General features: G+C 35.8%; 2 protein-coding genes across 3 annotated transcripts; both read right to left on the bottom strand.

Annotated features, from left to right (window-relative positions):
• Window positions 1-388: 388 nt before the first annotated feature.
• LOC146163824 (ADP-dependent glucokinase-like) lies at window positions 389-8,435 on the bottom strand. The gene is made up of 6 exons (XM_083381723.1): window positions 8,209-8,435; window positions 7,897-8,134; window positions 7,321-7,517; window positions 6,951-7,084; window positions 6,710-6,864; window positions 389-2,773 (listed from the first exon to the last, which is right to left on the bottom strand). The coding sequence occupies exons 1-6, from the start codon at window positions 8,415-8,417 to the stop codon at window positions 2,216-2,218; spliced, it is 1,491 nt and encodes a 496-aa protein (XP_083237849.1). The 5' UTR covers window positions 8,418-8,435; the 3' UTR covers window positions 389-2,215.
• Window positions 8,436-10,384: 1,949 nt separating this feature from the next.
• Window positions 10,385-19,197, bottom strand: LOC146163823 (PX domain-containing protein kinase-like protein). 2 transcript variants are annotated; one of them, XM_083382218.1, is made up of 16 exons: window positions 18,644-19,197; window positions 18,528-18,578; window positions 17,971-18,205; window positions 17,421-17,572; window positions 17,116-17,190; window positions 16,914-17,018; window positions 16,711-16,815; window positions 16,577-16,628; window positions 16,336-16,445; window positions 16,026-16,143; window positions 15,639-15,769; window positions 15,180-15,257; window positions 14,826-14,912; window positions 14,324-14,372; window positions 13,620-13,673; window positions 10,385-11,431 (listed from the first exon to the last, which is right to left on the bottom strand). In XM_083382218.1, exons 1-16 carry the CDS (start codon window positions 18,737-18,739, stop codon window positions 11,223-11,225), a joined length of 1,707 nt encoding a protein of 568 aa, XP_083238344.1. In that variant the 5' UTR covers window positions 18,740-19,197; the 3' UTR covers window positions 10,385-11,222. The 2 variants fall into 2 exon arrangements, with proteins under 2 accessions (XP_083238344.1, XP_083238345.1); XM_083382219.1 differs by lacking the exon at window positions 10,385-11,431 and adding an exon at window positions 12,799-13,101.
• Window positions 19,198-22,931: the final 3,734 nt, after the last annotated feature.

Here is a 22,931-nt window from a genome sequence, read left to right as displayed (position 1 = left end):
TTTTGGCACTAATCTAACAAAAACAATTAGGCTAGAACTCTTAGGCAACCTTTAAATTCAAACTTGGTGTTTTTATGCTGCGACAAAGCAATTCTTATTTTCGTGGAAAGATTTATCTAACGTGTTTATTTAACACACTTAAATTGAAACCCTATGGTAGATAAAATCTATATAGAAGAAAAAAGTTACGGAACTGGAGGGGGCTGAGCAGCTCTTAGTGGTAGCAAAAACCAAAAAGAAAAGAAGTTACGTCACTACATTGCGGCTAATACAAATTAAATTTGCTACAAGAAGTTGGCTAATATAAGTCGTATGTGTTGTCTAAAGAAGATTTTATTATGTTTTTTTCGTACAAAGACAAAAACATTCGTTCGGAATAAATATGCACCAATTTTAATCATGGAAAGTGCCAATAAACGCAAGCGAACAAACCGCGAAAAGAATTTGAAGAAAATGATATTGAACAATTCGAGCACAAATAGTCTGCAACACAAGTTTTCTGCAAAATGCCCTATTGAAGGTGACGTATAGGCAGTGTTGTAACACTAAAAACAAAGTTGCTGATAATTGTAAAATATATTTTTGTTTATTTTAACCATGTTGAGCAAGTTGACTCGAGTCATCGGCACAAAGAGTTTGCCTGGGACTATCAATAATATGTTTGCATTTTCTTGAAATACTGACAAGAGGCTAAATGCGTTTCCAACTTACGACTGAGTGAGGTGTGCGATGGTTATTTGAAAAAAGACTTGTTTACAACACTGCACACGGTAGTAGTGAGTGGTAGCTGCGACGTAAAAAATGTGACAATCGAATTGCACGGCTAAAGTATTAAACGACCCCAAAGTGACAGTTTGCGAATATAAACGAAAAGCCAGTTAAAACCACAAGAAATAAATATTTTTAGGGAAGATTTTCAACATGTTGTATGTGTGCAAACACCGAGAGGTAAAATCAGATTAATTGATACTGAAAAACAAATTAGTACTGCGTTAATTCAAGTAACCATTGAGTTCACCAGTTAGTCACATCAAGTGAACGGGCGAGTATTAGGCAAAATGTTTTAATTGCGGAAATAACTTGTGTAGAATACTACAATAAGGTAGCCTGCACATGTACAGACGTGTGTACAAATGTAATCCAGCCCTTGATAACCTGTATTTTGACCAAGAATCACGGGATACATAAGGTGGTGCACAAAACTCTTACAACGGAAATGTGGATAACAGAAATAAATCGATTAAGGATTTCATGCAAGCAACTTAGGGATCAAAATATCCAGCCGGCAGTGATGTGGATGTGAGGTTCAATATTTGTGTAGAATACGGTAATTGTTTTTTGTCACAGCACAGAAAATATAACATTAAAATAAAACCAAACATGTGTATAAAAATATCGAATGCACATTATAAAATAGCTTGTGTCGGATTGCGTATTAAAATAAATAATCTCTGATCTTTTAAACAAATGATACACAGGAACGTTGAGGCGATTTCCAGTGAAGAATGTCTAGCCCTGTTTTCAATTAAAATAGCTTTCGACGATAGCCCTGCAAAACCGATGGACGGATCAACTGCTCAAATTTTTGTGTATAAATTGGTGATATCAATTAACAAAATAACATCGGTCAGTAGACAAAAGTGCAGAAAATAGCAATAAACTTAACGTATCTTTAAATAAACTTATTATCTTAACAATATCGTCAAATATCACAAACAATTTTTAGGTTACACATTGTTACTATTTCACGCGCGGCGTTATCAAACTTTGTATATATCAAACGCACACTTCAAATCACTTTCCAAGTGTTAATAACCAAATTGTGTGAACTGTAAAGTGCCAATGGGAAGAAATACCCGAATATAGGATGTATCAAAAACACACGTTATATTAAATTCAAATGCATTTTCTTCTCTTGTGTAAGTACCGTTACCATAGAACACTACATCAACTTGCAAGCAAATGTCTAAAAAAGACTCGCCAAGTCAATTCTGCATTTGAAAAAAAATTGGTTGAAAAAACTCCAGGACAAATCAAAAATTGGGTTTCGTAAAATACGATGTTAAGCGACACGTGGGTTACGCTAAAAATAGACAAAGACAAAAACTGACCAGCATTATTTATGTCGAATCAGACAATTACAAACTTCGAATAGTCTACGTTTTAGTGAGATGTGAAACACGACCCCCACCTTTCTACCAGACTTAAAAGGCCGCTACCTCCCATTGAACTCGGAGTAAAAGAGGCCTGTGGCTGAAATAGCGTCTCCCAGGCCTACGGTCTTGACCGGGCGCCGGCAAACGAGTACCGGGCTAAAGTTGAACTCGTACGCGGAGCGTCGCCAGGACACGAACGGATCCTGCGGGTCCAACTCGCGAACGCGCGTCAACTCAGGCTGACTCGGGTCGGCGGAAAGGGCGAACTCGCCCGAAAGCCTCAACTCGACTTTGCTGGGCACTAGGACCGAGTCGTCGCAGGCCTGAGTAGCGGCGATCCGAGTACCGGCCACGACGGCGGCGAGTTGGTTGTCCCAGGGCGACGACTCGACCGTGGCCGCGACGTGGTAAGTCAGCGTGTGGAAATGGACACGAGTCAGACGCGAGCCAGGCGCCGAAGCGAGGGAGTCGATCATCCAGTGTATGACGTCACTGGCCACGGCGACAGCGGGGGGACCGGGAAGACTCCCCTTCGCGCAATGGGGCCCGCCCCCGATCTTGCAAATCATCCAGAGCTCCTGCTCGTTGAGGCCGATCGAGTCGACGAGAGGTAGGATCTGCAAGTGCGAAACACTTTACTTTACGATATAAATTGTATTTAGGTAATTAGTACGAAACGATTTAAAGCGGTGGAAAGCATATCGTTTTAAACAAATACAGAAATCTATAGGGTGGTGAAGGCCTGCACTACATCTCAATCCTCAAATGCTATGCACAAATCAAGTTTCGTTTAAAAGCCTTAATAAATTACTTCAGTCAAAAGTTGTTTTTTTTCACACGCACCGCACAGCGAATGATAGGACGTTTCCCGAAAAAGCAGCAGGACTGTCCATCTCACGAAGCCATAATTATTTTAACGCAATCTTTTGAAATTTTGATAAATTATACAGGGTAGCCATGTAGTGTCAAGTGGAGCTAATCTCTTGAAAAATGGTTGTTTGAGCAATTTTTTTTTTTTTTACTGCAATCATCGCGTTATATAGGTTATGGCTATACAGCAATGGCGTCTTTTCATTAGACAAATATGGTATTTTTTCAAGCATGTCGGAAATATCTTAAGACTTATTGATGTTATAATAGCGCAATCGAATGCAATTTCTATACTTAACTGAATATTAGATTTACTTTACACGAAAGAACGGCTAATTTTTCGTGAAAAAGGCGTGTCGAGGCAAACCGGTTTTCAAGCAATGTAATAACGGACAACAACCTGTAATTTTTCGCAACACTTGCGATTTCACGTAAAAGCGTCGATTTAGCCTGTTGTGACGTAATTTTTATGCCTCGGTACTTCCCAATGCTAAGCTAACAGTTATGTTGAATAGTACTTTAAAGTGAGTAGTGCGCGTCAAACTTTTCAATACGTCTTAGCCCGTTATGAGAAATCTATAGCCAGCATAAATACGTCGTGTGTCTTATTTTCTAACACCTTAGGCAGTGGTTACCAAAGTATGAGTCCATTAAAAAAATGGCTCGCGCAGGTACGATTCAAATCCGTCAAAAATTGAGACTGTAAAATTTCTCTATGAAAAATATTGTATCAAACAATTTATTTTTTTACATTTTTCTTGTTTCGTCTTATTGAACTAAATTATTGCCAAAAATGCTTATGCGGTATTCAAGTCACTTCCTTTAGAAAATCACACGTATGAGTTCAAGTGAAGTTTAGTTCATTGCTGAACAACAATTCAAACTGAAAACTTTAGTTAGTAGGTCAATTGACTAAATTCACTACAAACTAACATATTCATACTAGGTCTTCCGTTTTTACGATGCCTTAAAAAAGGATACGGAATCCACCAATTTTTAGATCGTGTTAGTTTTTGTAGAGTCAAGTAAACATATCTTAGTAACTTTGAAATTTACTTGAAAAGCCTGTAGTGTAAATAAAAGTTCTCTTAAATGTAGCCTACACATTATTATGTACAACCAATATAATAAATCTAGCTGAGAAAATGTTTGAGTGTAGGCAAGAAAGAAACGCGGTGATATTCATTTATTTTCACATTGGAAGTGTGGCTCTTTGTGGTTAACCAAGTAAGAAATGTGGCTCTTGGTCTCCTAACTGGTTGGTCACTGCTCATTTTAATGATTTTTTCATATTCGACCTATTTGCGCATTGTAATAGGACTGAACGTGAAGTGAATGCCAATCAAGTCGTTGCAATTGTGGATTTTCTTGTGCGCCAGTAATACCGCAAACAAGTTGATGTGACATCACCTGAACAGGCTATTAAACAAAAATATAACATAGCCGCTATGTAAAACAGTTCTTATAATCCTTATTAGATGCACAGGCTTACACAGCAACGAAAGTGTACCATTTAACTCCCAATGAATCAAGGATTGATCAAAATGTACGAGCTAATACTGTGCAGTCACCAAACCTGAAATTACGACCCTAACGAATAAACAAGCTTTCTATATACACGCACAAAACGCGGCTAGAAAATATGTAGGAAAAGCTTTTAACTAAAGATAATGAAGCGTGATTACGCACTAAATAGCTAATTGGACAGTTCCGCTGATTGATTTAATTGCGAAGTTTAATCAGTTATGGATGACGCTAAAAACATATCTGGTTTGTTTAATATCGCGTTCGATCTCATTTCCTTAATTAATAGGAGAGAAATGGGCTCAGCATTAAGCGTATTAATTTAAGCGGCAGTGCATGATGTTAGATTTGCGTGATGAAACAAGTGTAACACAGTATGTGCCCTGTACCATTCCGGTATGTTTAAACCAGGGGTTCCCAACCTTTTAACGATCTCGTACCACTTAGATGCTTTGTACTGCCACGCGTCCCACTTCTTGCAGAACAACTATTTTGAACATTTTGTTCCGATCTATTTTTAGCTTACTAGTATTATTCAACGCTATACGTAGCTGAAGCTATAAAACAGTAGATGACATCTATCAAGAGCAAACATACACCCCGCTTGGCGGCATGCCGAGCGATTTAATCCGGGCCGCGGCTTATTTTTCCTAAAGTGCATATAAGCAAAACAAGGGCGAATTATACATGTTTGGTTGTATCTTAAACACTCTTTCCAGAGATGGATCTAGTTTTGACCACGCAAAACATTTTTGGCCCGTTTTAAATACTAAAATGGAAATTATTATCGCGCTTCGAGCGAATCTCTTCTGTCTTTCTCGTCAGTGCCACGCGTTTTTTGGCATTTTTACAGTCAAAAGCGGCCTATGCATTATAGTGTTCTCTCCAACAAAAGTTTAACAAACTTATCCTCGAATGTATTCCGTCTTTAAAATATGAACTAAACACCAGCCGCCAGCCCTTTTCTAAACTTTAAACATACCGATTCACATTTTGTCAACCTAATTAAGTTAATGAATGTTGTGTGTTTCTCCCGAGTTATGCCGTCTTTCTAATATGGCCGTTGTACCGGGTATCACATCGGTAACTTAAAGCCTCAAAAGGCAAAAAAAACATGGTAATTTTTAGTGAAATTTTTTTATGTATTTTAATCTTAACTTTTGGGTCAACGCGCCCTACACCTTGATAGATGCCAATATGTCAAAAAGATATGTAGGCTACATTTTTTATCTGTGCTCAATGCGTCATGCCCCCACTAAATCTAAATTAAAGTTGGCATTTTAAAACAAACATAGGTGCAATTATTTCGCGCTTCGCGCGACGTCTTCTTCAAATTAGGCTTGAATTGCAAATTTTAGCAGAACTACACGTTATAACAAGTTCGTTAGCTTATTTGTTTTATAGTGTCAATATGACGTCATATAGCCCGTATTTGAGATCCTATTTTTGACCAGGCCCGCCACAACATTTTAGGTATTGCCCATCCCTGATCAAGAGCAATCATTTGACATAATTAACGCCCATTGTCCCACAGCGTTGGACGGCATTTCAAAGCAACTGTGCTCCTTGTTGAAAATTGAAACGGCCTGTACTTTAAAGATCGTAACGATACGAAACAACAGGAATAGTTACATAATAATAGGAATAGGCTTCAGGAATTTTTTTTATAAACAAACCAACAAAATCTAAAGTTGTGAAACCAGCTTTTTGTCAAAAAAAAACAAAAGCTACTCGCGTACCACCTGAAAAACCTTCGCGTACCACTAGTGGTACGCGTACCACAGGTTGGGAACCCCTGGTTTAAACGAACAGCAACGAAACTATCAGTGCAAAACAAAGCTACTTTCTAAACCAGGAACTGTAAGCAATTACGTAGAAATAAATACGGCGATCAAAGCATATGGTTTTCATGCAACGAAATTAAATGCGATGATAATGAAATGGAAACTGCAAGTCATTTGAAAATTCACAGGAGACTATTTCCTAAATATGCTGTTGCTACCAGCCATAGGTAGCATATACTGAAAATAATTTTGTTCTGGTACAGAAGAAATTATTTCAAGTAGAGACTATTTTGTGTCTGCAAGGCAATATTTAACCCTCTAATTTAAATTTACTTTTACTTTTGTTTATTTAATGACAACAAAGAATTATCTTACTTGCTTTATAATTTCACCCATGCATTTGTCACTGCTCATTGATGCTAGTTCAACGTGGATAGGAAGAGATTTGGGTATTTCTTTTAATAAGTCCGCTATTTGTAGGATCCGTTTTTCCCAAAATGTCACTGAATTGCTTTCCAGTAAATGAAACCCTGAGAACAACAAATAATGTTAAGAAACAAAACAAACTTGTAACAATTTTTGTAGGTATAGACAACACAAGTCAAAACAAATTTACCTGATATGACTAAAAGATCTGGTTTAAAATCCTTAAGACTTTTCAAAAACAATTCAAAGGCTTTCATTTCTGAGTTGCTCTTATCATGCGAAAAAATAAACCTTGACGCAATGGGAGCTTCAACCCCAGCCCACCTAAAAACAAAGCAGACTAAGCAAAAAAATCTGCAAGCAACACTGGCTTCTGTCCTAATAGTATAAAACAATTTAAAAAATATATAGTTCTATTTAGTTACTAAAAAACAACGTTGCTAACATGCAATAATGTCAATCGTTTCCTTGATATTTAAACAAAAATATTTTTTTTTCGCAAACCCTGTTAATATATTGTGTACATAAAACACAGTAAAAATATCTTTACTGCAACATACCTCTCTCCTTTTTGGTATTCAAGAATCATGTGATACTCATCTTCATCCACTTGAAGGTCTTTGGCGACATGTAGCTTTTGGTGCAACAGGGGTTTAAGCTTGGGTCCAACAGGGGCACCCAATGTAACATTTCCCAAAGTTCCCATCATAGTGGTTAGGGAATTGGCCATAAGAGCTGCATTTCCACCAACATAGTACTTTACAAGAGAAATATGAAAGCAAAACTGTTACATAATTGTCTGCAAACATAACAAATATAAAGAGCAATTACAAACAAATATAAAATGCCTAAGTTGTAACAATGTGCTTTAAAATGTTAAAAATATTGTTTTTTTAAATGCCAATCGAAAAAATATTAAGTGATACATATATTTTGAGATCTGCTACCCATCTAAACAAAACAAGGTGATGTTCAAAGTGTATTTATAGTCATTTAAATACATTTATAAACCATTTCAGAGTCTACTACTTGTTACCACTATAAAAATATAAATTATTTTAAGAGTGAATCTTCACAAGGATTCATATCAAGTTACATATCCCATACTTTAATTAATAGTATAGACAAAAAAATACCTCAACAGATTTGATTGATTTTGCAGCTTTAAGGACATCTCTAAAATCATTTAAGTTATCCATGAAACGTTCTCCTCCAGCCCCCTTGGAAAGGAAGTACTTAAATGTTTGTCGGAGATCTTTGATGCTTCCAAGACTGCTGTGATCAATACTCTCTTCCGAAGACGAGTTTGACTTTGGATCCAACGTCATCAATAGCTCCGAACCTTGGACTATCAAATCTACATCACCATTGAGTCTGCAACACAAAATAAATTATAATTTCTAGATTCTCTTCCTGGTTTCATTTGTTATATATTACCAGAAACTTACCCAACTGCTATGCGCTTAAATTGAATCTTAGGAGATTGAATAGCCTTCTTCCAAGCATGTGCAACTTGCTTCTCTATTGAATTGTCCTCATAAAAAATATTGTTCAGACTGAGAGTACCCATTAAACAGCACAGGTTTTCACCAAAAAATACTGACCCGACAGCCATCAAAGCCACCAATGATGCTGCAACGAAGGCCCCAGAACCCATACTAATTTTTTTACTAAATAAAACCTATTTTGCTACATGTATCAAATAAAGTCAGCACTGCCATGCCTTTATAACAAGCTAATGTGGTAACAATTTATAATATATGTAACAACATTTTAGCTTTCTAATATGTTGTGTTATATATGAACCAAGCTAGAAAAATTGGCAGACCTTGACGAGATCTTACCAGTCCGTAGCAGAACAGCTCAGGGTAACTGGGTGCATCAAAATACTGAAACACTCATGAGTCAAAGGTGCACCCTGTTTGTTTAGCATGAGAAAATCAAGGTGCATATTTAAATTTTAGGGGTGCAGTTGGGCCTGTTGTAAAAACTTGTTTACTTCCATACTTTGCACTGTGATATAAGTATAACTGTCGTATCTAAATTGGCAGAAATCTAATTTATAAAGAAGTGGTATTTTTCAACAAACTGGTTAGATAACTAAATTAAACTCTCCTGAAATTGATATTCGAAACAACATTTTTACTTTACATCAAGAATATATAACCGCACCCTTTAATTATGTAAACAGGTTAACTTTCATAAAATAAAGTTATAAACCACAATAACGTATGCGGCACTCTGTTCTAGAATCCTATACCACAGCTTTCAAACAATTATTACAACAACGCCTAATATTTGGATAAGGGTGTCTGTTAGTGTTTGGGTGTGTCAATAGTTTTATATTTATTATTTAACAATGAATTGCCTAACTTACCCAAACACAAGCACTAACCCGCAACTTATAGCAAGTTTTATATCACTGGAAAGGTATTTTCTTGTGCAACCCGAATTTGTTTGGTAAAATAATGGATCAAGCTTTTTTTCCTTATTTTATTGCAAATATTAATTATGAATATTAATATTTTTTTTAATTTTTATAATTTTTTATTAAATTTATAATGTATAGGCAATTCTTAATATTGTGGTGTATTTTTTTTTTTAATTTTTGTCGTAGATATGTTTATTTTGGCCTTTGTATTTCTTTGTGATGGCTTTTGTGCTGTGTAGCTTCTGGTCAGCGCACCCTATCTTAATCAATGTTCGTTGTGGTAGGATTCTAGACTAGCGTCAACTATGCAACAGGCTATTCTCCATAAAATAAGCATATTATATTAAAACTGTAGTCTACTTCGCATAGCAAACCACAACACCTGTAGCCGGCACAATAAAACCGGTATACAGCTGACAAGTAACAATTACATTAATTAGTAGTTCCTATGGAGGAGTTACTCAAGCATACCGAAAAAGAGTGTCATTTTCATAAAAACCTTACGCCTAGCAAAAGTGCACAAAAATAGTTTAAAAGCAAAGTATAACCGAAAAACTGTTAATAGCGCTATATTTAAAAGGTCAACCTTGTCTTGCTAAAATAAATTAAGGTGTCCGGTCGTTGTCCAAAAATTGAAGGGGGAAAACAGCATGGACAAAGTGTAAATCACTCTGTTTTGGCCACGTCATAAGGTAACACTGCTGTTCACGGATATGCAGCCGAAGGGAAAAATTGGCAGTGATATTGCAATTTAGCGCGGATTTGTGAGATGGTAGTCATGGAAATTACGCTAAAAATGTTAAAACGTTTTGCGAAAACGCTAGAAATTTAGTTTTAAATTTACCAATGTTTGTTAAAAGGCGTGTTTTTGTGAAGTTTGGGCAGCATGAAATGATTGTTCCCACAAAGAATATTTTTGTTTACTCTTTGTTGACAAAACCCTAATTTAAATATGGGCCATTTTCTCGGCATATATGGCCACAAAATGAGAAAAGGCGTCAATACACGGAATGCGCTATTAAACAAATCTGTATTTATTTTTCTAAAAGATCCCCAATGGTCATGCTATTATGGGCATACCGCAAAAAATACTCATTTAGTATTTTAATTATATAAGTTTGCCACTCGGTACTACAGCTCATGTCTGCATGCCACTGCAAAAAACATACGAGTTAAAAACGCCCCAGTTGTGGAAAATCATATGTATTTGAAATCACAAAGAAATATGCTAAAAACTGGCAACAAATCATCAGAATATATTGCACAACGAAGAACGAAATACAGCAATCATACACTAAAAGTAAACGTTACATAAGTTGGTACATAAATTGCCAATTTAGGCCATTTCGAAAATAAATGCGACTGATGACAGTGGAACATAATATAGGCGGTGATTTTAGCAATTGCTAGCGGCTAATTTTCGGGTATTCTGATTTTAAATAAGCCCAACGTAATATACGTTGCGCAAAATCAAACATCGTTAAATTAACAACACAAAATCACAGATTTACATATAAGTGAAGTGACATGAATTTGGGAGTCGTCCCTGTGATATATGATAAATTGATAGAATGCTGTAAATAACCTATTTTTTGTGAAATTCCTCCGGTTGTTGGACTAATATCTTACACAACACGGTGTACATTTGAACGGAACGGAACACAGAATATGCGTGGCAGTTTGAGGAAAACTGGTTCAAAAGGTCGCTCTTCACGTGCGATTTTTTATAATCCATGAAGATTTCGAGCGGAACGCCCAAATAAATATAATAGAAAGTCATTAAGTATATGAATCGCTTGAAAGCTGTTTCACGTTAAGAAAAAAACATAACAAAGCGTGATCGCAGCTACGCAAGGACAATTACAGAAGCGACATAATGACGATTTGGGGAACACCTTGCCGTTTCACTTACACCAATCAGGCGCATAATTAAAAAAAACAAGACGATACAAAAACGGCTTTTTACGGCAGTTCGATCATTGCCGACATCGTGCATATTCATTTCTTAGGCAATCTGAATCTGAAACGAAATCACACGCGAGGTCCCGACTTGTCGTCGGTTTCCTGCCGCTTCAAGCCTCCTTTCTTAAATCCCTGGATTGAGTTAAGAAGAGCTCCTCGGCCCGCCCCTCCGCCTCCTCCTGTTTCAGCCGGAGGAGAAGCGGGAGCAGGAGAGATGGCGATGGAAGTTGGAGGAGCAGGGATCGCCGAAAGAGGTGGAGGTGGTGGGATGCCTTGTGCTACGAATTTTGGAAAGCAATGGGAAATTAGGTTTGCGATCGTTATGACAGATGGGTGTCAGACTATATATGGAAGGGTTTACCAATAGCTCTTTTTTTGATAAAAATTGACTGTAGGGACTTTTAGAAAGATATGGAAATCAAGTTTGCGTTTTTATGACAGATGGGCGTTAGACTATGGAAGGGTTACCAATTACTTTGAATTCTTTTTTTATAAAAATTATTTCCTAAATGCATGGATAACTGTCGGGATCGCCGAAAGGGGTGTAGGTGGAAAATTAGGTTTGCGATCGTTTATGACAGATGGGTGTTAGACTATGGAAGGGGTCACTAATTACTTTTTTTTGATAAAAATTATTTCATAAATGGATGGAGAACTGTAGGAAAATGAGGTTTGCGGTTGTTTCAAAAGATGGGTGTTAGACTATGGAAGGGGTCACCAATCAATTTTAATTTATTTTTGATAAAAATTATTTCCTAAATGGATGGAGAACTGTAGGGATCGCCGAATGAGGTAGAGGAGGTGGTGGGATGCCTTGTGCTAGGAAGTTTTAAAAAGAAATGGGAAATTAGGTTTGCGATCGTTTCAAAAGATGTGCGCTAGATTATGGAAGGAGTCAATAAAAACTTTACTGTTTTAATAATTATTTTCTAAATGGATGGAGAAGAACTGTAGGGATCGCCGAAAAAGGTGTGGGAGGTGGTGGGATGCCTTGTACTAATTTTGGAAAGAAATGGGAAATTGGGTTTGCGATCGTAATATCAGATCATAGATGGCGTTAGAACATGAAAGGGGTCACCAATTATTTTAAAATTATTTTTAATAAAAAATATTTTCTAAATAGATGGAAAACTGTAGCGACATTTTGAAAAGAAATAGGAAATTAAGTTTGCGATCGTTATGACAGATGGTTTTTTGACTATGGAAGGGGTTATCAATTGCTTTAAATTTTTTTTCATAAAAATTATTTCCTAAATGGATGGAGAACTGTAGGGACTGGCCATCGCGGGCCGAATATAAAATTTCGAGTGGAATTTTATAATGTGATTATAAGAAACGAAGGAAACAAAAATCCATCATCTAACAAAGCAATTTGTAAGCTTTATGGAGTTGTTGGATAAAAAAATAGATAAAAATAGTTTAGATTAAAAAAAAAATGATTTACGTTATTTAACTATTAATAATAATATTTTAGCTTTACTGAGGTAATATGCCATGTTTACTGATTTTTTTTTTTACTGAAAACTCAACTGTGTACATGCAGCAGGAAAAAAATGCTTTTCGTGCGGGTAGGGTCGCATAGATAGGGAGCATATCATGCGAACCCGCAGGCAAACATAACACAAAAAACGAAAAACGTGCCGGTAATAAACTGTCGCATTCACAATTTGTGTACAACTAGGATACACAAGCAAGCGCGTGCATCACGGTAGTAATGTACATACAAAAGTGCTTGTGTATATACAAAGTGACATATACGAACAAATTATAAAAAAAAGTCCGTGCTTTTTATTAACGTAAAATGTCAGTCGGTAAAGGAGTGTTGGTGACTGTGAGGTTACTCATCATCATGTGTACAGTGTTATTGTGAGATTACACTGGCATGCACACAACACCGAAGCGAAAACAACACAAACCTGGCATTGTTCTGTACACTACGATGTCGATGCTGATGAAGAAAAAAAAATCGTCAGGATTTCACACATTTTTATACAAGTTGTAAGCAGCCATGGCGAATGTGCAGTGACTAACTTCCGTAAACAAGTGAAAATGTCTTAAAAGTGAGAACGTGTGATAACAGAACTGACACAATAAAAACTTACTATATCGCACTAATATTATAGAAACAAAGCTTGCGGTTTTGGGGCGTGAAGTGTGAAATGTGAGTGGTAAAATCAACTTTGCACCGGTGGTAAAAATAAAGAGGCCCAGCATAGGATTTTTACATAATAGGGTAAACTGTAAATTACACAACGTTTTAAAATCTTCTTTTTTAGTAAAATGTATAACTCGTAAAACTTCTTGGTCATTCTTATAAAAATATGTTTTGAACAGAGAATACCATAACTTTAAAATAAATAATAGTAACAAAGTAAACAAGTTAGGTGTCATTGTTTCAGGCAAGTGTCAGTAGTAAACTTGTGAATGCAAAAGTATAATAAAAACTGAAATAAATGTTTTTCTTACCGGGTGTACTTCCGCCACTGGGTGGTGCCACCGGGGTTGTTGGTGAATTGGCGCCTAAAACAAGTTCGTGACAGGAATAAGCGTCTGGTCCATATCATACATAAACAACAGCATACATACCGCTTATAAAGTCATTTGAAAGTAGAGACAAAAATATAACTACCATTTATTTTGTTTTTTAATTTACAAGGCTATCGTTTTCGTTTCCCAAGTAAATAACTACACTGTATTTAAATTCTGCGGTTAAAACACTACTGAACACATTAAATGTTTATCAAAATTTTGGCCTAAAAACGATACTTAGCCTAAAAACGATGTTAGGCCTTAAAACGATATCCCCATTTTACCATGTCGCAAACAGCTTAAATTTAATGTTTAAATTCATTGCTTCTGGACTATATTAGGATAATCGAAAACTGCCATCAAAGCGAGCGGATGTATAGTACAGGCAACGAATTAGCACAACAGCTTAATATAAAAATCGTGCAGCCAAACTGATACTAGCAATCAATTAACCTAAATTACGTTTTTCGGATCCAATTGAAGAAAATGGCATTTGTAGGCCACATTCACTGCATAAGGCGCCTTTGAAACATGGGATTTTCTACTTTATTATAAATGTTTTAAGGCATACTGTTAAAAATATTGTGGGAAAGTCCGTCTTTAAAAATATAAGACGATGAGTGTTAAAAGAAAAGCCTTACTCGTATTTTCCGAAGGCTCATCAAGCACCTCTAGTTTCTTCATAGATTTCTAGAAACAAAACGTCGTTTTAGAATTACAATTAACAATTACGTAGGAATGACCGATATATTTTTTAGAGACTGATATTTAATATTTTCGATAAAAAATACGGAAGACCGAACCGATACCATAGTTTACACTATTGGGTAAATACGTAACCTAATTGTCAAAACGTGCTGAAGTAATGTTTTTTTAGGTTAGAACTTTTAAGGATAAAATTTGATTTTGCTTACCTTAAGTTAATAACGTATTATTTAGAAAAAATAACTTCTTATGGTAAACGCTGCGTTATACTGCTTACCACGACTGAAATGCACTAAATAATTTGATATCGAATCACCGACAATAACTGCGCAGTATCTGACAAGTACCAATGCTATAACTTGGCATTAGGTATCGGTTTTGATCTGATAATATAGGACATCCCTAATGACAAGACAATCTTTGGCAAGAGACTCGCACCTTTCTCGCTTCCAACTTTCTTCTCCGTCTTTCGCTATCCGACCCGTGGTGCTCTTTGGCGCTCTTTAGGCGACGGGCTTGGCCGATCTGAAGTACACGGCAAATTAAGACTAGTAGCAAAAATTTATCAGCAAAAAAAAACATTCAGTGCCTTACACTTTTCAGTGATTGACTTACTTATACACATGTAAACTGTCGCTACCAGGCATAGTAATATTAATAAAAAAACAGCTCTTCTGATAATTGTTATTCTTAATCAACGTTTCGGCAAACTAAGTACAATTATTCGAAGAGCTGTTTTTTTATTATAGTTATACGGTTTTAAGTTTATAAACGCACAAACAGTAGTTTTACCACTTTCTGCTCTTCTTTAAGTTTTCGCTCAAGGTTCTCTTTGTATTGCCGGAAAGTTTCTTTCAATTTGCTGGGAATCTAAAAAAATAAATAGTGCGATCTTAAATTGTAACACAGCAAATATCCAATTCTTAAAAATAGCAAACGGCACAATTAAAACACTGATACCTTTGAAACTGGAATACCAGCTCGTAACGTTCGATATAATTAAAATCAATATTTTGAACTAGACAATCTTTATATTTGAAAGTTAATTAAGCGTCATTAAGCAGCCACGTCCCGGAACACCTAATGCTATTCTGTCATACGTTGCCTTAACCTTTACTGTGGTATTGTTTACTATAGCTCATCACCAATTCACCACGTATGTGGCACATTTGGCGAAACAAACCACGTCGGTGCCAAATGTAAACAAAGCGATGCAACAGTTCGTCGCACTCGTAATGCTATGGATTTTACCTTCAGCTGAGGTTTAATGCCCACGGTGGTCACTGTTTCATCAGCAAAGAAGGGGTGACTCAGCAGGGCTTCCAGGGTTGGAAGACCCATTTTGCAAGCTTCAACGCTCAGGATTGATTCGAGGACAGACCCTAGAAAAACGAATTGTAGCTAAAAATTGCTTTTTTTGCTTTTTAATTGTTTTTTCCTTTTTAATTACAAATGCAATCTTGAAAATCCTTTTAGTTTAGTTCATATAAACATATTTTTAAACGATTTTACTTGAATTGCAGTTACTTGGTATATTTATTTATTTTGTAAATGTGAAAGCAAACAACTTTGCCTTATAGCAGTAGCGTAATGTTTCAAGTGAGGAGCAAATTGACATCTTACAAATGAGAAACTTACTGATTTCTGCAGGACTTTGTGGTGGCAGGAAGTCAATGGTTGGTTGATTGAGCGGCCGGCCGTAAACCATTTCAAACAACAACTGGCCAAAGCTGTACACGTCAATTGACTCCGAACTCTGTTGGAAATATATGAATGGAAAAATCAAACATTCCTTATGTTGCAAATCAACATGTCTAACGTCCAACTTGAGCTAAACCACAGCAAATTTTAAGTAGAAAGCCAAAAGATAGTTTCAATTAGATAACAATAGGTTAAAAAGTTAAAAATGTTTAGTAGATAAAAAAAAAAACAGAATAACTTTAATTACATGAACTTTTCTGAATTGACTGTAGAATGGCTTGTAGAATGGTGGTAAACCAACCAGGTAATTTTCAATGTCTGTCAACTTGCATACTTCCTTTTCAATAAGGATATTTCCTGCAATATATAACTTCTTTTTTACCAGATAAAATAAACCCGTAAATAAAGTTAGCATCTCCTATTATATTGGCAACTATTAACTAATTATGCACATGTACTTTCTAAATGTGTTTAACCTACAAACTTACCAGAGTGTAAGTGGTGGAATGCAAGACCTTTGTCGTGTAAGAACTTTAAAGCCTGCAATAAAAAAGACCTCATACTATATCATATTAAACCTATTTTTCTTTACAGTTTTAATGGCATGTACCCAAGTTCTTACCTCCAGGATTTGTCTGCCATACTGCTTTAGTTCTGGGATGGATAGGCCATTACAAGATTTAGGATTTGCATACTTTTTTAAAAATGGAAACCTCAAGTTTTTAGTCTAAAAAAACAAAACACTTGCATTAATTGTTTAAAAGACAAGAAACACTAGTAAAGCATTACAAAAATGTATTATTTGTGTATATATAAATTAAACACCTTGCACAATAAATCCCTTAAAGATCCTTCTTTGTGAAAAGCTTTTATTGTTAGTGCTCCATTTTCATTCGCAAGTGCATGACTAATTGGATAAAGAGAAGGATGCTAGAAAAATATAATAACAATTTTAGATTATTTTTTTAAAGTGACAATTTTTTTTATAAATGATCAATGATCAATACGATAACCTTTCAAAATTTACCTGAACATTTGGAAGAAGTTTCATAACAGAAGCTTGGTCCTTGGCAGACATTAATCTGTCAGGTCCATACTGAATCTAAATAAGAATAAAAGCTAAATAAAAAGTATGTGCTGCTTGAAAAAAGACTATATTTAATTGCCTGTGATTTCAGCTCTATTAAGCTACAAATAGTCAAATGATATTAGCATATGTAAAACGCTAAAAATCAATATCATCAAACAGTTTCATGTGGCCTTACTATGAGCAGTTGTCAAACATTGACAGTTGAACTATTTTGATATTCCAGTAATATAACTATTTCCTACCCATGTTAGAAACAATCGTTGCTTGGGTTGATCTTTTGGTTTGAGAAGAAAAAAGCACTTCCTAATTCGCCAACCAACTTCGGGAAGCGCCTCTGCAACTTCCCAAGTAGGTTCAGAGCGAAGAAACATCGACACAAACTGCAATGCCAACTCTGCTCAAAGAATATAGAATACCTGATTAGACTAAATATCACAGCTTAATCAGAATTGACAGACAAATAAACCACTACTGAGGCAATGCCAAGCTTGAAACTTATTTATAACTATAGGCAAATCAAATCTTCAAAAGATGCTCTGAAGAGTCATCGCATATTTATTTGGCAGTCAAATAAATATGCTGTTAAATTACAAGGGTGTAATAGGTAGACATAAATTCACGACATATTTGTCATTTCATAAATAAACCCCTAAACAATTAATGGTAACCTAAAAAAGTATCTAAAAAATAATTTAAATTTAACCCAAATGGTATTATCTATAGTTCAATTTGACGTACTATAATAGATTTTAAAATACTTTTTGATTCAATCTTTCTGGTTCACACATTTACCTGTTTGGTTAGCATTGTAATTAACAGTGTCCAGAAACTTTTTCACAACCATGCTACTGCTTAAGATGTGATGCTTGAGTATAGTGTCCAGGAGAACTTGCAAACCATGTTGCCTTTCAGCAATAAATTCACGGTCCATATTTCCTAATAGTCGCTTTGGTGGCAGAGGTAATTCAATGCCAGTTGATTTTAGCGTTTCATGCAGTTGAACAAAGTCATTGTAGCGCCGGCGAATCTAATAAAAATGTGTTTAAATTTCTTGAATTTTTTTTTTTAAACAATGTAACGAAAACAAAAAATATACAAATTTCAGTTTTATAAGAAGAGCTGAAGCATCAGCAAACCACTGAATTTTAGGAACATCTTTATTAGCAATCAACCAAAAAAGAAGTTAAAATTTATATATTTTTGAGAGTCAACATAACTCAAACCAACTTATGCAATCAAAAATATATTTTTAATAAACAAGTTGTTTATTTAGCTTTTAATAAACAACTTTTCCATTTAGCTAAGTATGTAAACAAAGCACCTAGATTATTAGTGCAAAACAAACTCACCTCCCATGTGTTTTCCCTCAATGGCCCTCTTTGAATTCTGAGAAGGAACTCCTGGATAAAAATAGCAGTTAGTTTAACTTTTTCAAAGGATATAGTAACTATAATGCAAGACTTACTGTATGTGATTGAACAGTCTCTGTCCCAGTAATGGAACAAGTTAGTGGAATAGTGTCATCAATCATAGCCGGCCGTTCTTTATCCAACACAGACATTTCTCAAGATTATTAAGGTATTACGTCATTCAAAATAATTATAAAAACTTCATTAAAAAAAAAATCAATTATTGCGTTGCTAGAGAAGTTTTGGTTAGATAGTGAGTAATCTGTAATAATAGATATCTTAAAATGCTGTAATTTTTGGTAATTCTTGACACATGCATAAATGCAGGTAAGGTCTAAGTCAGTGGTCGGCAAACTTTTTTAGTCGCCTCCCAAATTAGTCTTTTCAGAGCTATTGAAGGCTCACTACATAAAACCACTACTAAGCAGTGGCAGATTCAGGATGTTTGATTTTAGGGTAAAATATTATACATTGCCTTTATGTCCAAATCAGTGCTATATCATGATGTAAAACATACTATATATAAAACGAAAAATATCCGCGAAAAAATTTTTCATTGACACCAGTTTAAGTTGGCGAAAAATATGTTTGACAGACTCTCGGGACCATATTTGGCATGTTGGCCTTTCCAAACTGAGCAAATTTAAAAATTCTATACCACAAAACCTTTTAAAATAAAGTGGAATGACCAATTACGCCAACTACATTATAACACTAAGCTATTCAAAAGCAACTCGCAGCCCACTAAAAATGGCTCTGCGGCCCACAGTTTGCTGACCACTGGTCTAAGTGATCAAGATTCATTCACTGCAGTTTATTTTCATTGATTTCCTCAGTAAAATCTATTCACTTATTGTACTGTTTAAACCTCTGTGAGGGCAGTCTGGCTTACAAAATCAAGAAGGTGTTGGTTATCGACTTCTCTTAAAAGGTTTTTCCATTGCACAAAAAAGAAAAAAAAATCAGATACTTGATTCAAAAGGAGTGGCCAAATGTTTTGGACATGACATTATGACACAATCTGCATTTAGTTATCAATAATACAGCTTTTGTTTCTATAAACCAGAAATGCAATAAATTGGATGGCTGCAATAACCCACTGTGCAAAATATGACAAGTGCATCACCTATTTTTTTTAAACAAACACAGCCTGCACCACAAAAAATCAAATATGATAATTTTCTATCTATTAACCAGCTGGGTGTACTTTGATGTTTGGTGCAGCCAGTCATCTCGATATCTGCCATATTTTCCAACTGTAAAAAAGGGTAAATAGTGGTGGGATTCAGAACATCAGGTGTGCAAAAACATGATTGCAAAATTTGGTGGTAAAATTTGGTGTTTTCAGGGAAAAGTCCAATAAAATGTGGACTGGTTAAGGCCAGACAAATATCCCCAAACAATAAGATTTAATTATCACTAAGGATGTTAACTGATTTATAGTAAACTGATAACTTTCTAATGTATATTATCCATATTTCAGCGCTCTTTCACTATTGTACGTAAAAATTAATAAATAAAAAATTTTCTTCAAATGCCGCATACCACAACACATATTGATTGGCTTAGGGTGCGGGTTAGCGTTTGGTTGAGGGTGGGTCAAGTTATTATTAATAATAAACATAATATTACTTGACCCACCCTCACCCAAACGCTAACCCGCACCCTAACCCAAACAATATGCGTTGTGGTATGCGGTATTATTATTATTTTTTTGCTAACTTTTCACGTACAATAGTGAAAGAGCGCCCATATTTCACATCAAGAGATCATATGAGTCAGTTCAGCACTGGTCTAGAACCCTACCACATTTGTTTCAACACTTACGAAACGAGTTGTTGTAGTTAAAATGGCAAGTAAGACATAAATATGTAGGAATAAATATAATAAGATTACTTGACCCACCAAAACCCAAACGCTAACTCTCACCCTAACCCAAATATTGTTAGCAATATAAACGCCCGGACGAAAATGTGGTAGGATTCTAGACCAGCGCCCTAACAATATTTGGATTAGGGTGAGAGTTAAAGTTTGTCAAAGTATTATTAGATTTATTCATTCCAACATATATTTACGCCTTACTTGCAATTTAACGTTGACAGCTCGTTTAATAAAGGTTGAAGTAAAGGATTGTAGACCAGCGCGGGCGCCCAATCTCGTATTTTTTAAGCAAGGAATTTGGACTGATTAGTGATTGACAGTTATCGAAATACTTTAATTTTGCTGACGACATTTGTCATGCCAATCGTCACAGTCACAGAATTCCTGATTTTTCAGCAGAACTACTACACAATAATTTTCATAGAAAGCTTATGAAACATAGAGAACTCACCCGATCCGTCAGAAATTAGTGCAGTTCTAAGCAAAGGGTTTACGGCAGTGGTTCTCAAACTTTTTTAGAAAAATTGCGCAACGGTCCCTCAGCAACTTTTTAAATTTCTCACGGTCCCTTAAAACTATACACAAAATAACATTTGTTTTTAATGGCATCAATGGGATGAACAGTTTTATTTTTTTTTTTTTTTTTTAGGCGTTTTTTATTATATAGCGACACAATAAAGCGAGTGCGAAAGAAAAAAAAGAGGCGAGATAAAACACATGTCAGAAAGCGACGAACTAGCAGGAAGGCATTAAAATACAGTTGGGGATTCGGAGTAACATGAAGTGAGCGTTAAAATAGCCCTTGCCACTTGCAAAGAAAGTCGTTAATTTTACAATTCCGAATGGCGATAAGATGTTCCGACTTCTGAACAGATTTAACCATATTTAGGAACATATTGAAATTCGGCACGGATTCGGCGTACTTACAGCGGTAAATTACGAAACGCGCACACAACAACAAACAATTCAAAAGGGTTTCAGATTGATCCGCCACAACACCAAACAACATATGAACAGGGTCAGGGCGTAAATCAATAAGAAGTTTCGCCGAGATCCAGGCAGTTACTTCTTCCCAGAAAGTTACTACTTTGGTACAAAAATAAAACACGTGCGCTACAGTTTCTAATGCATCGCAGCAGAAAACACATTTATCTGAGTCTTTAATTCCAAATGAGCACAGGGCGTCATTGGTGACGATGGCCCTAAGGTTTAATTTTATCTGAAAACTTCTAAGTTTGTTTTCCACGGTACAGTCGTAGTTAATTTGGTAAAGTTTGTCCCAAGGGATTCGGTTTGGTAAAACTTGCAAGATCTGTTCCCACTTGATTTGCTGTTTGACTGGGGGGGACAAGCCAGCATCTTTAATATGTGAATACATTTCTTTAACTGTATCAAGTTTTAAGAGAAATTTGGTACAAGTCTGCAACTTGTTGTCAATCATGGATATGTTACTAGGTTCATTCAAGTCCCATTTTCCAGGGAAAGCCGAAATTAGTTTTAGATGTTCTAAATAATCATTATTGTTGGTGGACAAGCTGTAATATTGGGCGAGGTTATCGTAAGACATGTAATGATCTGTATTGTTGATAAGATGCGCGTAATCCAATATGCCAGCATTTATCATAGTCTTTATAAAAAAGGTTTGTTTACGGTATTGAACCTGGTCGTTAATCCACAACGGTCTACCGTCCCTTAGATTTGTAAACATTATGCTAATCAACTGTTTGCAGTCCGCAATTGTTTTTCTGATAGTTTGCAAAGGAATCAGTTTTCGGGCTTTTTGAGAGAGGGCAGACTGGCTTCCGCGAAGCCAACATTCTATTTCATTGTTGCTTATACTACTTCTTTCCAGTTTTTTCCAAGGCGCCTTATAACTGTCATCGAATAGTTTTGTTACCCATTTCATACTTAGCGCGAGGATGTAGGCATCCACATCGATCATGTTAGCGCCACCTTGAGCAACGCTAGCGCACAATTTTGTTCGTTTTATCCTCTCCCATTTAGAGCCCCAAATAAATTGAAAAAGTTTTGTTTTGAGTTTGCGCAGGAAGTTTTTTGGAAGGTTGATCGGGATGACGCTGACTTTATAAATTAGTGATGGGATAACCAGGCTTTTGACAATACATATTCGCCCTAAAAGGGTGAGCCCTCGTGACGACCATACATTAAGTATTGTACCTATATTGCTTAAGAAGTTACCGAAATTTAGTTTAAAAAGATCATCTCGTGACATGATTGGAACTTCTATGCCTAAATACCTAAATGATTCTGCCGGCCAAGCTAACCCTTTATCTGAAAAAGGTCGCTCCGTCCTAATCTGTCGCCCGGGCCCGACGTAAAACGCAAGTGATTTATTCATGTTAATTTTACAACCTGACATTAGGCCGTATTCGTCGAGAACATTAAAAACTCTGTCGAAATCTACCTGATCACCCTTAAGGAAAACCAAGGTGTCATCTGCAA

Source organism: Ascidiella aspersa, chromosome 2 (genome assembly GCF_963924565.1).
Source record: "Ascidiella aspersa chromosome 2, kaAscAspe10.2, whole genome shotgun sequence".
Classification (NCBI taxonomy): Eukaryota; Metazoa; Chordata; class Ascidiacea; order Phlebobranchia; family Ascidiidae; genus Ascidiella; species Ascidiella aspersa.
The sequence above is the reverse complement of the archived record's forward strand: the minus strand, read 5'-3'. Positions and strand labels throughout refer to the sequence as shown.

Coding starts and splice junctions, on each gene's coding strand:
- LOC146163824 (XM_083381723.1), bottom strand. CDS start 8,417: ATGGGTTCTGGGGCCTTCGTTGCAGCATCATTGGTGGCTTTGATGGCT. Junction 7,518..7,896: donor AATCAATCAAATCTGTTGAG/GTATTTTTTTGT, acceptor TCTCTTGTAAAG/TACTATGTTGGTGGAAATGC. Junction 7,085..7,320: donor GAATACCAAAAAGGAGAGAG/GTATGTTGCAGT, acceptor CTTTGTTTTTAG/GTGGGCTGGGGTTGAAGCTC.
- LOC146163823 (XM_083382218.1), bottom strand. CDS start 18,739: ATGTCTGTGTTGGATAAAGAACGGCCGGCTATGATTGATGACACTATT. Junction 18,206..18,527: donor TGAGGGAAAACACATGGGAG/GTGAGTTTGTTT, acceptor CATTTTTATTAG/ATTCGCCGGCGCTACAATGA. Junction 14,373..14,825: donor GAAAGTTGGAAGCGAGAAAG/GTGCGAGTCTCT, acceptor TTTTGTTTCTAG/AAATCTATGAAGAAACTAGA.